Source organism: Dipodomys ordii, unplaced genomic scaffold (genome assembly GCF_000151885.1).
Source record: "Dipodomys ordii isolate 6190 unplaced genomic scaffold, Dord_2.0 Scaffold105, whole genome shotgun sequence".
Classification (NCBI taxonomy): domain Eukaryota; kingdom Metazoa; phylum Chordata; class Mammalia; order Rodentia; family Heteromyidae; genus Dipodomys; species Dipodomys ordii.
The window spans coordinates 1,890,395-1,901,188 of NW_012267321.1; the positions used below are offsets into that span (position 1 = coordinate 1,890,395).

A 10,794-nucleotide genomic window follows, 5' to 3' on the forward strand; every position below is an offset into this window, starting at 1 on the left:
TAAAATTTTGACAACAATGTTTAGACATCTTTGCTAACAAAGCACATCACATGGTTGGGCCTCAGTTACCAGGGCCTGTGAAAAGAGCAACTTGTCAGCAAGGCACCTTAGAATAGCTGGATGGAGTAGTAAGCTTCGTGGAAGGTTAAGGGCCAGGTAGGGCCAAACCCTTAACCCACCATGTGGCCAAAATGGCAAATTCAAGAAGACAAATTTCGGAAGAAATGCACAGAAAACCTGAAGAAATAGATCAAGCCTACATTGGCTAGCCTTTGAGAGGGAACCTAGATGGGGGGTCCCTGGGACCCAGCCTGAGTCCCACTCTTCAGGGCTTAAGCCAAAATGTAGAAAAGAGAAAGGGAGAGATAGGGAAACTTGGACATGACTGGCAGAGAGAGAGCAAAGAGAACCTCAAAGTAAACAGACTTCTGGCCATTTACCATTGCAGTTGCTAAAACTGTCTACATCTGAGAATGGCATAAAAATTAGGCGCTATGGCTTTCCAGGGAGCGCAGGAGGCATTTCAAAGGGGTTTCATGGCTCGGGGGTGATTTGTAGCACCCCATTAAATGAGTAAGAGAGTCAGTCCGGTGAGTGAAGGAGAGCTGACCAGGCAAAAGCAGCATCCCGACTTCCCCCAGAGCCCTCTAGAGAGAAATGGCCAAGCCCCCAAAGCCAAGCGTCCTCGGCTTCAGAGGTGACTGGCCTTTCAGCTAAAGGCTGTAAGAGCTGTCTTGTGTGGCACCACATCTGGACAGAGACTGAGCAACAGAGAACCATAGAGAGTAGTGTCATTCACCAGAGTAGAGAAGTGTTGTGGACGTGGATGAGAGTGGGGTATTAAGGTCTCCTAGTATTATTGCATTTGGATCTATTTTATTCTGTAAGTTTGAGAGTATTTGCTTAACATATTTGGGTGCTCCAATGTTTGGGGAATATAAGTTGATAATGGTAATATCCTCCTCTTGGATTGTTCCCTGTTTTAATATGCAGTGTTCTTCGTTGTCTTTTTGTATTGATTTTAATGAAAAGTTTATTTTGTCAGATATCAGGATAGCTACTCCTGCTTTCTTACTGGGGGCATTTGATTGGTAGATTGGTTCCAAACCTTCACTCTGAGTTTGTTTGTATGTTTGGCTGAGAGGTGGGTCTCCTGAAGGCAACAGATGGATGGGTCCTGTTTTCTAATCCAATCTGCAGTTCTTTTTCTTTTGATTGGTGAATTAAGTCCATTAATATTTAAGATTATTATAGAGAGATGCATTGTGGTCCCTGTCATTTCCTGTTTTCTAAGTTTTCCTTCTTTTCTTTCCTCCTGTGCTTACTAAGTTAGACTTCTATTAATACCAGTCTGGTGTGGGTCCCAATTCCTGGTTGCTTTCTTCAGATTGTGTTCCCCCTCTAAGTAATTTTTGTAATGCTGGCATATTGTTTATGAATTCATTTAGTTTTTCTTTACTATTAAAAATTTTCATTTTGAAATCAAATGTGAATGCTAGCTTTGCTAGGTATATCAATCTGGGCTGGCAGTTATTGGTTCTCAGGGCTTGGATGGTACTTCACCAGGCCTTTCTTGCATCAGTGTCTGTGTGGAAAGATTTTCCATATCTGTGACTTTTTGGTCCAGTTGGTGTATTCTGTCTTCTGTATCTGACACTCTAAATTCCGTTTCATTCACTCTGTTCACTATGGCTTCCATTGTAGTTTACATGGAGGAAATGGACTCATTTGTGGATTTGATGTTGGTTTTCAAAATACTAATCACATCTCTTAGGGAGGTGTGTGCTCCCTCTATTTTGTATTAATCTCACCACTTAGTGAGGTGTGTGTTGCCTCTATTTTTGCATGCACCTCTTGTTTGAGACCCTGCATGTTTTTCGATAGTTCGTCCCTGTGTTCTTTAAATTTCTGGTCTATTTCTCACTTTAATTCTTGAGTCATTGCCTCCAGCATCTATTGGATGTAGCTTTTGTCTTCCATTCCTGCTTTGTTCCCATTGGGACTCTCCCTTGGGTGGATACTGGCTATTGGGGGTAGCTTGCTATACTGGGTGTTGATAAACCTTGTAATTTTTCTCTGTGATTTTCACCTGGGCATTCAGAGATTATTGGAGACTAATTTGAAATTTTGTTTTGGTCAATAGGTGTCTGTTTTTGCTTGGTTGCTGTTTCTGGGTTGGCAGAGAGAGTCTGTACCTGGTCTCGGTTCTGTTGGGGGCCAACCTCCAAGGTGCTGGTCTGAGCCCTCATAGGGCTCTCTGCTCTTTGCTGTAGATCACTGGCAGTTCCTGTCTTTAGAAGGGCTGAGTGGCCTATACTGTTCCTGTTTAATCCTATAGGTGCTCTTGGCGAGATCAGGTATGCTGGATATACTCTCCCATTTGCTGGAGTCTGTTATGGGCTCCTGATGTTTGTTTGTTTGTTTGGTTATGTTTTTTGTTTTTGTGTTTGGGAGTGGTTGTTTCCTTTGTTTTGTTTTGTTTTTTGGCCATTTGTGGGGTCTGAACTCTGGGCCTGGGTGCTGTCCCTCAGTTCTTCAGCTCAAGGCTAACTCCTTACCATTTGAGCCACAGTACCACTTTTGGACCTTTCTGTTTATGTGGTGCTGAGAAATCAGATCCAGGGCCTCATGCTCACAGGGCAAGCAAGCTACCGCTGAGTCACCTAACCAGCCTGAGCTCCTGACTATTATCAGGTGCTAGAGGCCTGTGCCTAATTCCTGGCCTGGGATATATGTGTCAGGTTCTGGTGGGGTTTGGGTGTCTGGTTCTCTTGACCTGGACACCCATGTCTTTTGCTGTCATGAGTGTGATTCCCAGGGGGTGAATTTCCCTGTTTTCTCCCCCTCTGCTGAGGCATATACTCACCTTCTGACTTCAATTGGGAGGAGTTGGTTGTGTTGCTCAGGCCCTCGATCCCCAAGTCTGGTCCTGGCTCCTGCTCCCTGGCCTGGGCATACCAGTTGGACCTGTGCTGCTGTGTATCCTGCTTTTGTTATGCAGCCTGTAGTACACAGTTCAAGTTTCTTTCACTGTTCGTTGCTGTGACCCAAGGACACTGTTCCTGGCTTGGGTATTTAAGCTCCCTGCCAAGGGTGCTTTTGTTCTAGCCTGGCCAGCTGGATGTGCTCCACAGGCCGGTGGAGCTCTCGAACAATTCCCAGTTCTAGTTGGTCCTGTAGTCCAGGTGTTGGGGTAGGAGTCTGGGTCAAGTTCTAGGGGTTCCCACCAGCTCTGGTCTCCCTTGAGGGATACACTGTCCCCTGTGAGGTACTCACCCTGGAGCTAGTTGTTGTTTCTGTGTGATGTAGGTCACTGGTTGCCGCTGCAATCAGAGTTCAGTTGAGATGCTTGTGGGTTGGGCTGGGCAGTGGTGGCTCTGCGTGTTTCTCCTCTGTCTCTGCCTCTGTTGATGCTATTCATGTTGGCGCTGGGGAATGGGCCACTCCTCGGGCATAAGCTACGTATCGGCCTCCAGCCGAGTGGTGGCAGAGGGGTCTCCGTGCAGGTTCTGAGCACTGGGGTTTATCTCTATTTGAGCTCTCTGGATCACCACCAGTACCTTGCAGGTCTTCTGCTCTGGTGTTCTGTGAGCGACATGTGGCCAGGATATGGCTTTCTAAGCTGCTGCTTTCAGGATTTGCCAGTGCTCCACTCCATGTTGAAGATGCCGTAAGATCCCATTGGGTGTAGGACCCACATTTTAATTGAGTTATTGGAGCTCTGTGTCAGGGACTATAAGTGTCCTTCATAAAAGCTGTGTAGCAGATGCATCACATCAGAGAGTTGTATCTGCCCAAGTGAGGGCACGTGTAAGGTGTAAGACATGTTGCTATCCCACACCAAGGATGAAGAAGTTTCAGGAACTTTCCTGCCCCAGGTAACTTCGAACCACGATCCTCAGATGTCAGCCTCTTGGGTAGCTAGGATTACAGGCTGCCAGCACCTGGCTCTTTTCATTCTGTCTTTTCCCCTTTCCCAATTCTACCTCCATCCTGCCTTTGGTGTCTTCCCTTGTCACAGACCTTCATCCATGCCTCCCTCCTCCACCCCACCCCTGGCCCACACTGGCTTCCGCTTCTAAACACAGTTAGCACATGCCAACACCACAGCTGAACCACCTGAAGTTCTTCTGCAGACAGAGATGGAATGAGTGCCACTTTGCTCACAAGAAGCCTCTTGTGGCCTCTTCCTCCAGGACTTTCCTCCCAGAGCCTCCTACCTCTGCCCCCAAACTTGTCCTCGTCCTGCCCACCCCCAGCCCAGCCTGCACCCTGCTGGGGGCATGCTTGAGCCTGCTGCCTGGGCACCTCTCGACGGTCACCCGATTTAAGGCCAGCGTCATGGACCATGGATATGGGTCACAGCACCACAGCCACATCAGTGATCATCCCTCAAACACCCACAAGAGCCTGGAGCACAGAAGACATTCAACATTGAGGAAATGCAAGACTCAACCAAAACTGCACTACTGCAGGCCACTTGGTTGGACAGTTGTCATGGAACAAAAAGCAACTAATAAGTGTTTGCATGGCTATCCAGGCACTGGACCCTGCTCCCTTCATGTAAAACAGTCCAACCCTGTGGAAGTCCCTTCCTGTTTCCTCCAAAAGAAGCAGTTAGCTGGGAGCCCAGTAGCTCACTCCTGTAATTTCAGCTACTCAGGACGCTGAGATCTGAGGACCATGGTTTGAAGCCAGCCTGGGCAGAAAGTCCATGAGGCTCTTCTCTCCAATTAACCACCAAAATTTGGATGCAGAGCTGTGGTTCAAGTAGTAGAGCTACAACCTTGAGAGAAAAAGCTTAGGGCCAGTGCCTATATCCTGAGTTCAAGCCCCAGGGCCTGCACAAACACACAGAAAGGGTATCTGCATGAACACAAAGGGAGTCAGACTCTTTCCATATAACTTACACAAAGACAAATAAACGCATGTTTATTGCATGACTTACTGGCACAAAGGGCGATGTATTAGAATCGTGAACTCTCAAACCAGGATGGCACCCTAGGACACCCCCACCTCATGACACATACAAGTGCAATCTGAGACGTGGATGTGACATTGCCAGCAGTTACCTACAGAGCCTTCTCCCCAAGCTGCAGGGTCAGGGAGGACCCCACATTCCACCCAGCAATCTCCCCTTTTACATGGGGCCAAGCCTATAGCAGAAACCTGAGCTCCAAGCGCCCTCTGCTGTCCCCATGGCTGAAGCACCTGGCTGTGCCCTGCAGTGGCTTTCTGCAAATGGTGGAATTCAAGTTATACCCCACACCCTGCAACCAGGGGGCAGACTGGCTTTGAACTTGTGACTCTGCTTTCTGGGTTCTCATGACTGATACCTGACACAAACTATGTGTAACTCGTTGCTGTGGTTTATTGTTTAGGGAATAATGACAAGGACAGAAAAAAGGATCTGTATAAGGTCTGTAGCTACTCAATTCTTATGTGGGTGTACAGGTCCCAGTGCCTTTCCCAGTGTGTGGTAAGTTCCTGCCAGTTCTGAGACTCTTCATTATTCAAAGCAGCTGGCCTTGCGGGGTATGCCTCTGGGTTTCCCGGGAGGTGGGGTGCCCAGGACTAACAGTCCTTCCAGAATGCCTCAGGAGAGACAGGGACTAGGGTGGAGCCTTCATTCCAGCCTCTGCACACCCTGCCCGTTGTCCTCATGATCTCTCTAAGCCATCTGTGTGGGCGGTGGGGCAATGAATGGTACTATGATACTACAGCCTGCCCAAAGAGGAAGGAGCAATCAGGACGAAGATGGGAAGTGTCTCGGGAACTAAGGCTTATGGAGGCAGGAATAAGGGGAGAGTGTAAAGACAGGGCCAGAGAAAGGCCTAGGGTTGTTGATTTACAGGAGAAAAAAATAATAATAAAAGAGCTGGGCACCTGTGGCTCACACCTTCTAATCCCAACTATCTGGAGGCTGAGATCTGAGGATCGCAGTTCAAAGCCAGCCCTGGCAGCAAAGTTCATAAGATGCTAATCTCCAATTAGCCAGAAGCTGGGCTGTGGTTCAAGTGGAGGAATATTCGCTTTCCATGGAAAAGCTTACGGGTGGTGTCCAGGCCCTGAGTCCAAATTGTAGGAGGAGCACAAAATGAAGAAGAATAAAAAAGAAGAGGAAGAAGAAGAAGAAGAAGAAGGAGAAGGAGAAGAAGAAGCAGTAAAAGGAGGAAGAAAAGAAAAAAGAGGAAGGTCTGTCCAGTTTGAATTTTCGATAACAAAAAAAACTTTTCTCAGCCTAAGTTCTCCAATCAATGTTGGAGGGTTTTTTGCTTTTTTGTTTTGTTTTGTTTTGCCAGTCCTGGGGTTTGAATTCAGAGCCTGGACACTGTCCCTGAGCTTCTTTTGCTTAAAGGTAGAACTCTACCACTTGAGCCACAGTGCCACTCCTTGCTTTTTCAGTGTTTGTTGTGCTGAGGAATCAAACTCAGGGCTTCATGCATGCTAGGCAAGCACTCTGCCACTGAGTCACCTTCCCAGCCCTTCCTGTTCCAGTTTTTCTTATACCAAGAAAAAATAGGAAGATTGAGCAGTTTTTTAAGTTTGAAAGTCCATTTAAGCACACACACAGAGGAGTTCCCTCTGCACCCCAGAGTCCCCTGCCCAGGGCCCAGGGGAGAACCCCTTCCTTCCCCAACCCCAGCCCCAAAGCTGGACACAGGCCTGGCGCCTCCCCTCCTTGCCCCAGAGGAGTCTGGGGAGGCCCAGATCCCCACATTCAAAGGCCCAGCAGATGCCTCAGCCCCTCAGCCCCCAGGAGATGGGCCCTGGCCATGGGAGAGGCCCCTGCTAGCCCTGGCCTCCTTAGAAGCAGGGTGTGTCACGTGTGTCGCCACAACTCAACCTCCTGCACTTCCCTCCTGTCCCTGCTCTTGTTGACTCAGAGCAGCTCAGGATGCATCATCTGAACACACAGCTGTGCCTCTTCTTGCTGCTGCTGTCCTTGGGCGGTATGTGGCCAACAGCTGTGGGAAGCTGGGCTGGAACAGGGCTGGGATGAGGACTGAGCCCATCTATCTCCTTGCAGGGTCCCAAGCTCAGAAACCGGGATACAAGGTGCAGGTGCAGAGCCAGGTGAAGGTGCAGGAAGGGCTGAGTGTCCTGGTGCCCTGCTCCTTCTCCTACCCCAGCAAGGGGGCAGGTCCAGATTCCTCTCCAACTCATGGCTACTGGTTCACAGAAGGAACCAACACAGTCACTGGGGAACCCGTGGCTTCCACCAACCCAGCTCGACCCACGCAAGCCTGGACTCAGGGTCGATTCCAGCTGCTGGGGGACCCCCACAGGAATAACTGCACCCTGTCCATCAGAGATGCCCGGAAAGAGGACCAGAGAACTTATTTCTTCCGGGTAGAGAAGGGAGAGAAGCTGAAATATAATTTCCACGGGGACAAGTTCCGGCTGGAAGTGGCAGGTAGGGTGTGTGGGGCCCAGGCACCCAGGCTGGGGATGGAGGCAAGGTCTCCCGTGCATGGCCTGATCATGAACGTCTGGTCTCTTTCTCTCCCCCAGCCCGAACTCAGCCACACATCTTCATTCCTGAGACCCTGGAGCCTGGGCAGGCAGTGACCATCATCTGTATGGTTCCCTGTATCTCTCAGCAATGTGTGGCCCCTTCCATCTCCTGGTCAGGGCCTGCCCTCTCCAGCACTGAGAGCAGACCCCAGACCTCCTTCCTGTCAGCAATCAGCCTCACACCACGCCTGAGGGACCATGGCACTCAGCTCACCTGCCGAGTGAACTTCAGAGCTGGCAACACCGTGGAGAACTCTGTCCGGCTGAGTGTGGCCTGTGAGTCCTGGCTTTAGTTCTGGCCAGATAAAGCATCCTGATGTGTGTATGGAGAGCCTATCTGGGGGTCCCAGGAAAGGCAGGAACCACAAGGCCCTGTGAGAAGGGGGCTGTGTTTGTGGATACAGCACATTCTTCCTGAAGAGAGCCCATACCCTTCTTGCAGGCGCCCCCAGAGACCTGGTGATCACCATTTTACGTGACAATGCCCAAGGTGGGAGGTCCAGAGGCAGGGCTGGCCCGGCCCTGGAGAAGTGGAAAGCCCAGGGTAGGTGGAGGGGACCAACTCGTTCTACAAGCCCTCACTCTCTGTCTCTTTTGGGGTCTGTGGGTATATCTCTTCCTCTCGCTCACTGCCTAACTCTGTACATCTGTCTGTGTGTGTGTCTCTCCTTCTGCTGTCTCTGTCTCTGTCTCACCCTCTCCTGTCTCTCCCTAGAGTCCAAAGGAAACATGACCTGCATGGATGTCCTCAAAGGCCAGTTTCTGCGGCTGCTCTGCACTGCGGCTGGCCGGCCTCCCCCCACGCTGACCTGGGTCCTGGGGAACCGAGTCCTCTTGAGGTCAAATGCCACGCACCCTGGAGCCCTGATGCTGGACCTGCCTGGGGTGAAGATCAGGGATGCAGGGCGCTACACTTGCCACGGGGAGAACAGACTAGGCTCCCTGCACCGCTCTCTGGACCTCTCTGTGCAGTGTGAGTGGACCCGAGAGGGGCAGGAGAGGGGGTAGAAAGAGATCAGGGGAAGGACAGGATGGGGGTTAGGGGAGGGGAGGGCAGGGGGCAGGGCCCCACAGCTTCCAGGGCCCAGCAAGCCCAGGGCCTCGGTTTGTGTGTGAGGCGCAGGCAGAGGGAGCCCTGACCATTGTGTCTCCATTGCAGACCCTCCGGAGGCGCTAACAGTGACCGCTTCTCAGGGAAACAGCACAGGTGACAGGGGACACAGGTCGCCGGGCCTCTCCCGTCCTTTACTGGTGGGGATGGCGCCCACATCTCTCTCTCTCTCCTTCCCCTAGAGCTGGAAATCCACAGGAATGGCTCGTCCCTCCATGTCCTGCAGGGACAAAGCCTGCGCCTGGTCTGTGTCACCCGCAGCCACCCACCGGCCACCCTGAGCTGGGCCCGGGGCTCCCAGATACTGAGCGCCCCCTGGCCCGCAGAGCCTGGGGTGCTGGAGCTGCCCGTGGTTGAGGCAGAACATGAAGGAGAATTCACCTGCCAGGTGCAGAACCCACTGGGTGACCTACACATCTCCCTGAGCCTCTCTGTGCACTGTGAGTGGAGGAGGGGACACCAGGGCCCAGGGACAGGGGACACCTGCTGACCACTGCCCTCTTGAGGGAACAGACAGCCAGAAACCCTGATCACCAGAATCCTGGTCTGTGGCTGGATGGGGAAGAAGAAGAAGGGAGAAATGGAAGGCCTGGATCAGAATGAGGCTCACAAAGCCTTTCCCGGGCCCCTCTACCCCCGGCTCCCCCAATGCCCACCGGCTAACCTCACATGCTTGTCCTGTGCAGATGAGAGCTGCTTCTCCACAGCGCTTTTCATGGCTGCAGGACTGAGCATCAGTGCCAAGGCTGTCCTTTACCTCTGCCTCATTGTTGTGGTCATGTGAGTTGGGAGGGGTCAGGGGTAGGAGTCAGAGGTCATGGGGTCTGAAGCCTGGGAAATGGCAAGGGCAGCAGTGCATCCAGGCCATGATATTCCCACAGCATGAAGAAGTTAAGGAAATCAACCTCTGACAGAGACATCCAGCAAGCAAGTTTCCGGGTGCAGCACTGTTCTTGATAACAGCATGGTCAATCCTAAGGTCCAAGCCCCGGTGAGTGTGTGGCCCACCAGGCTGCTGATTCACTCTGGCGTCTAAATCAAGCCCCATCTCCTACTTCTCTTGGGAGACATAGGGATGTTTGTTTGTCTGGCATGCTTCTGGAGCGTGTGCCTCTTGATTTTTTTTTTGCAAATTCTTTTTTGTGATTAATTGAATACATAATTTCACAAATTTCTAACAATTGTGGGATAGTGATGCTTAGTTAAAGTCACAAACACACTCTAACTTTCATGGGGCAAATTGACTATCGTGGTCTATAAAGTTTATGAATTCTATGAGCTTTGACAATAGAGTTGTTTCTTCCACATCAGATGCTGTGTACATTCCTTTCCTTTTGCATAGTGTCAGCTGTTCCTTCTTTCCCACTCGTTCCCTCCCTCCCATCGCAGCCATTGAGTTGCTTAGTTCATTTTGATCAATGTCCAGTGAAGCTGATGGGTCCCACTGTTGTATGTTTTTTTCCTTATTCCCTCTAGTTCTGTGTCCATTTCCTAGTTTCCCTCCAGTGTGCGCATATATGCTATGTGTGATCATCAGCATGGGGTTATTTAGTAGTGATTGGACCAGATGAGTGGAGGTCCTTTGTTTCTCAAGTCTTGTTAACTTTGATCTATTACCTCATATTTTGGTTTAACATCCACTTAACAGGGAGACTATGTGCCATTTGTCTCTTTGCTCTTGGCTTACCTCACACAATGTGATTTCTTGTAGTTCTATCCATTTCCCTGTAAATGCCATTATTTTGTCCTTTCTAATGTGTGCCTCTTCATTAAGGAGTAGGATTCTAGGAGGCTGCAATGACTGCTTTGATTTTCTACTGTTCTCAGTTGTAGGTTCAGGGAAAGAGGCTGGAAGGAGTGAGAATGTAAACGGGTTATGCCGCTGACTGCCCATGTAAACATATATCCCAGCATGAAAATCATAAAACCAATCTAGACACAAGGGCTCACCACTATCATCCTGGCTCCTTGGAAGGATGAGATTGGGACAATGATGCTTCAGGCCTTCCTTGAGCATAAAGACCAGACTTTACTGGAACAGCAATGAAAGCAAAAGGGACTGGGCGTGGCCAAACTGGAAGAGCATCTGCCTAGGAAATGCAAGGCCCATAGTGGCCATACCCATCAAGACTCTCCTACCCCAGCCAGCTCTGATGGTCACACCC

The 10,794-nt window shown here is 50.4% G+C and overlaps 1 protein-coding gene across 1 annotated transcript in view; it reads left to right on the top strand.

Moving 5' to 3' along the window:
• Positions 1–9,716, top strand: part of LOC105994178 (sialic acid-binding Ig-like lectin 10) — a 40,735-nt gene extending 31,019 nt beyond the window's left edge. Inside the window, exons 2-9 of the mRNA XM_013027607.1 lie at positions 7,031–7,417; positions 7,516–7,794; positions 7,961–8,062; positions 8,234–8,491; positions 8,678–8,725; positions 8,812–9,069; positions 9,316–9,409; positions 9,511–9,716. Coding sequence (XP_012883061.1) covers positions 7,031–7,417; positions 7,516–7,794; positions 7,961–8,062; positions 8,234–8,491; positions 8,678–8,725; positions 8,812–9,069; positions 9,316–9,409; positions 9,511–9,586 — 1,502 coding nt within the window. The 3' untranslated portion in view covers positions 9,587–9,716. The remainder of the gene's footprint in view (positions 1–7,030; positions 7,418–7,515; positions 7,795–7,960; positions 8,063–8,233; positions 8,492–8,677; positions 8,726–8,811; positions 9,070–9,315; positions 9,410–9,510) is intronic.
• Positions 9,717–10,794: the final 1,078 nt, after the last annotated feature.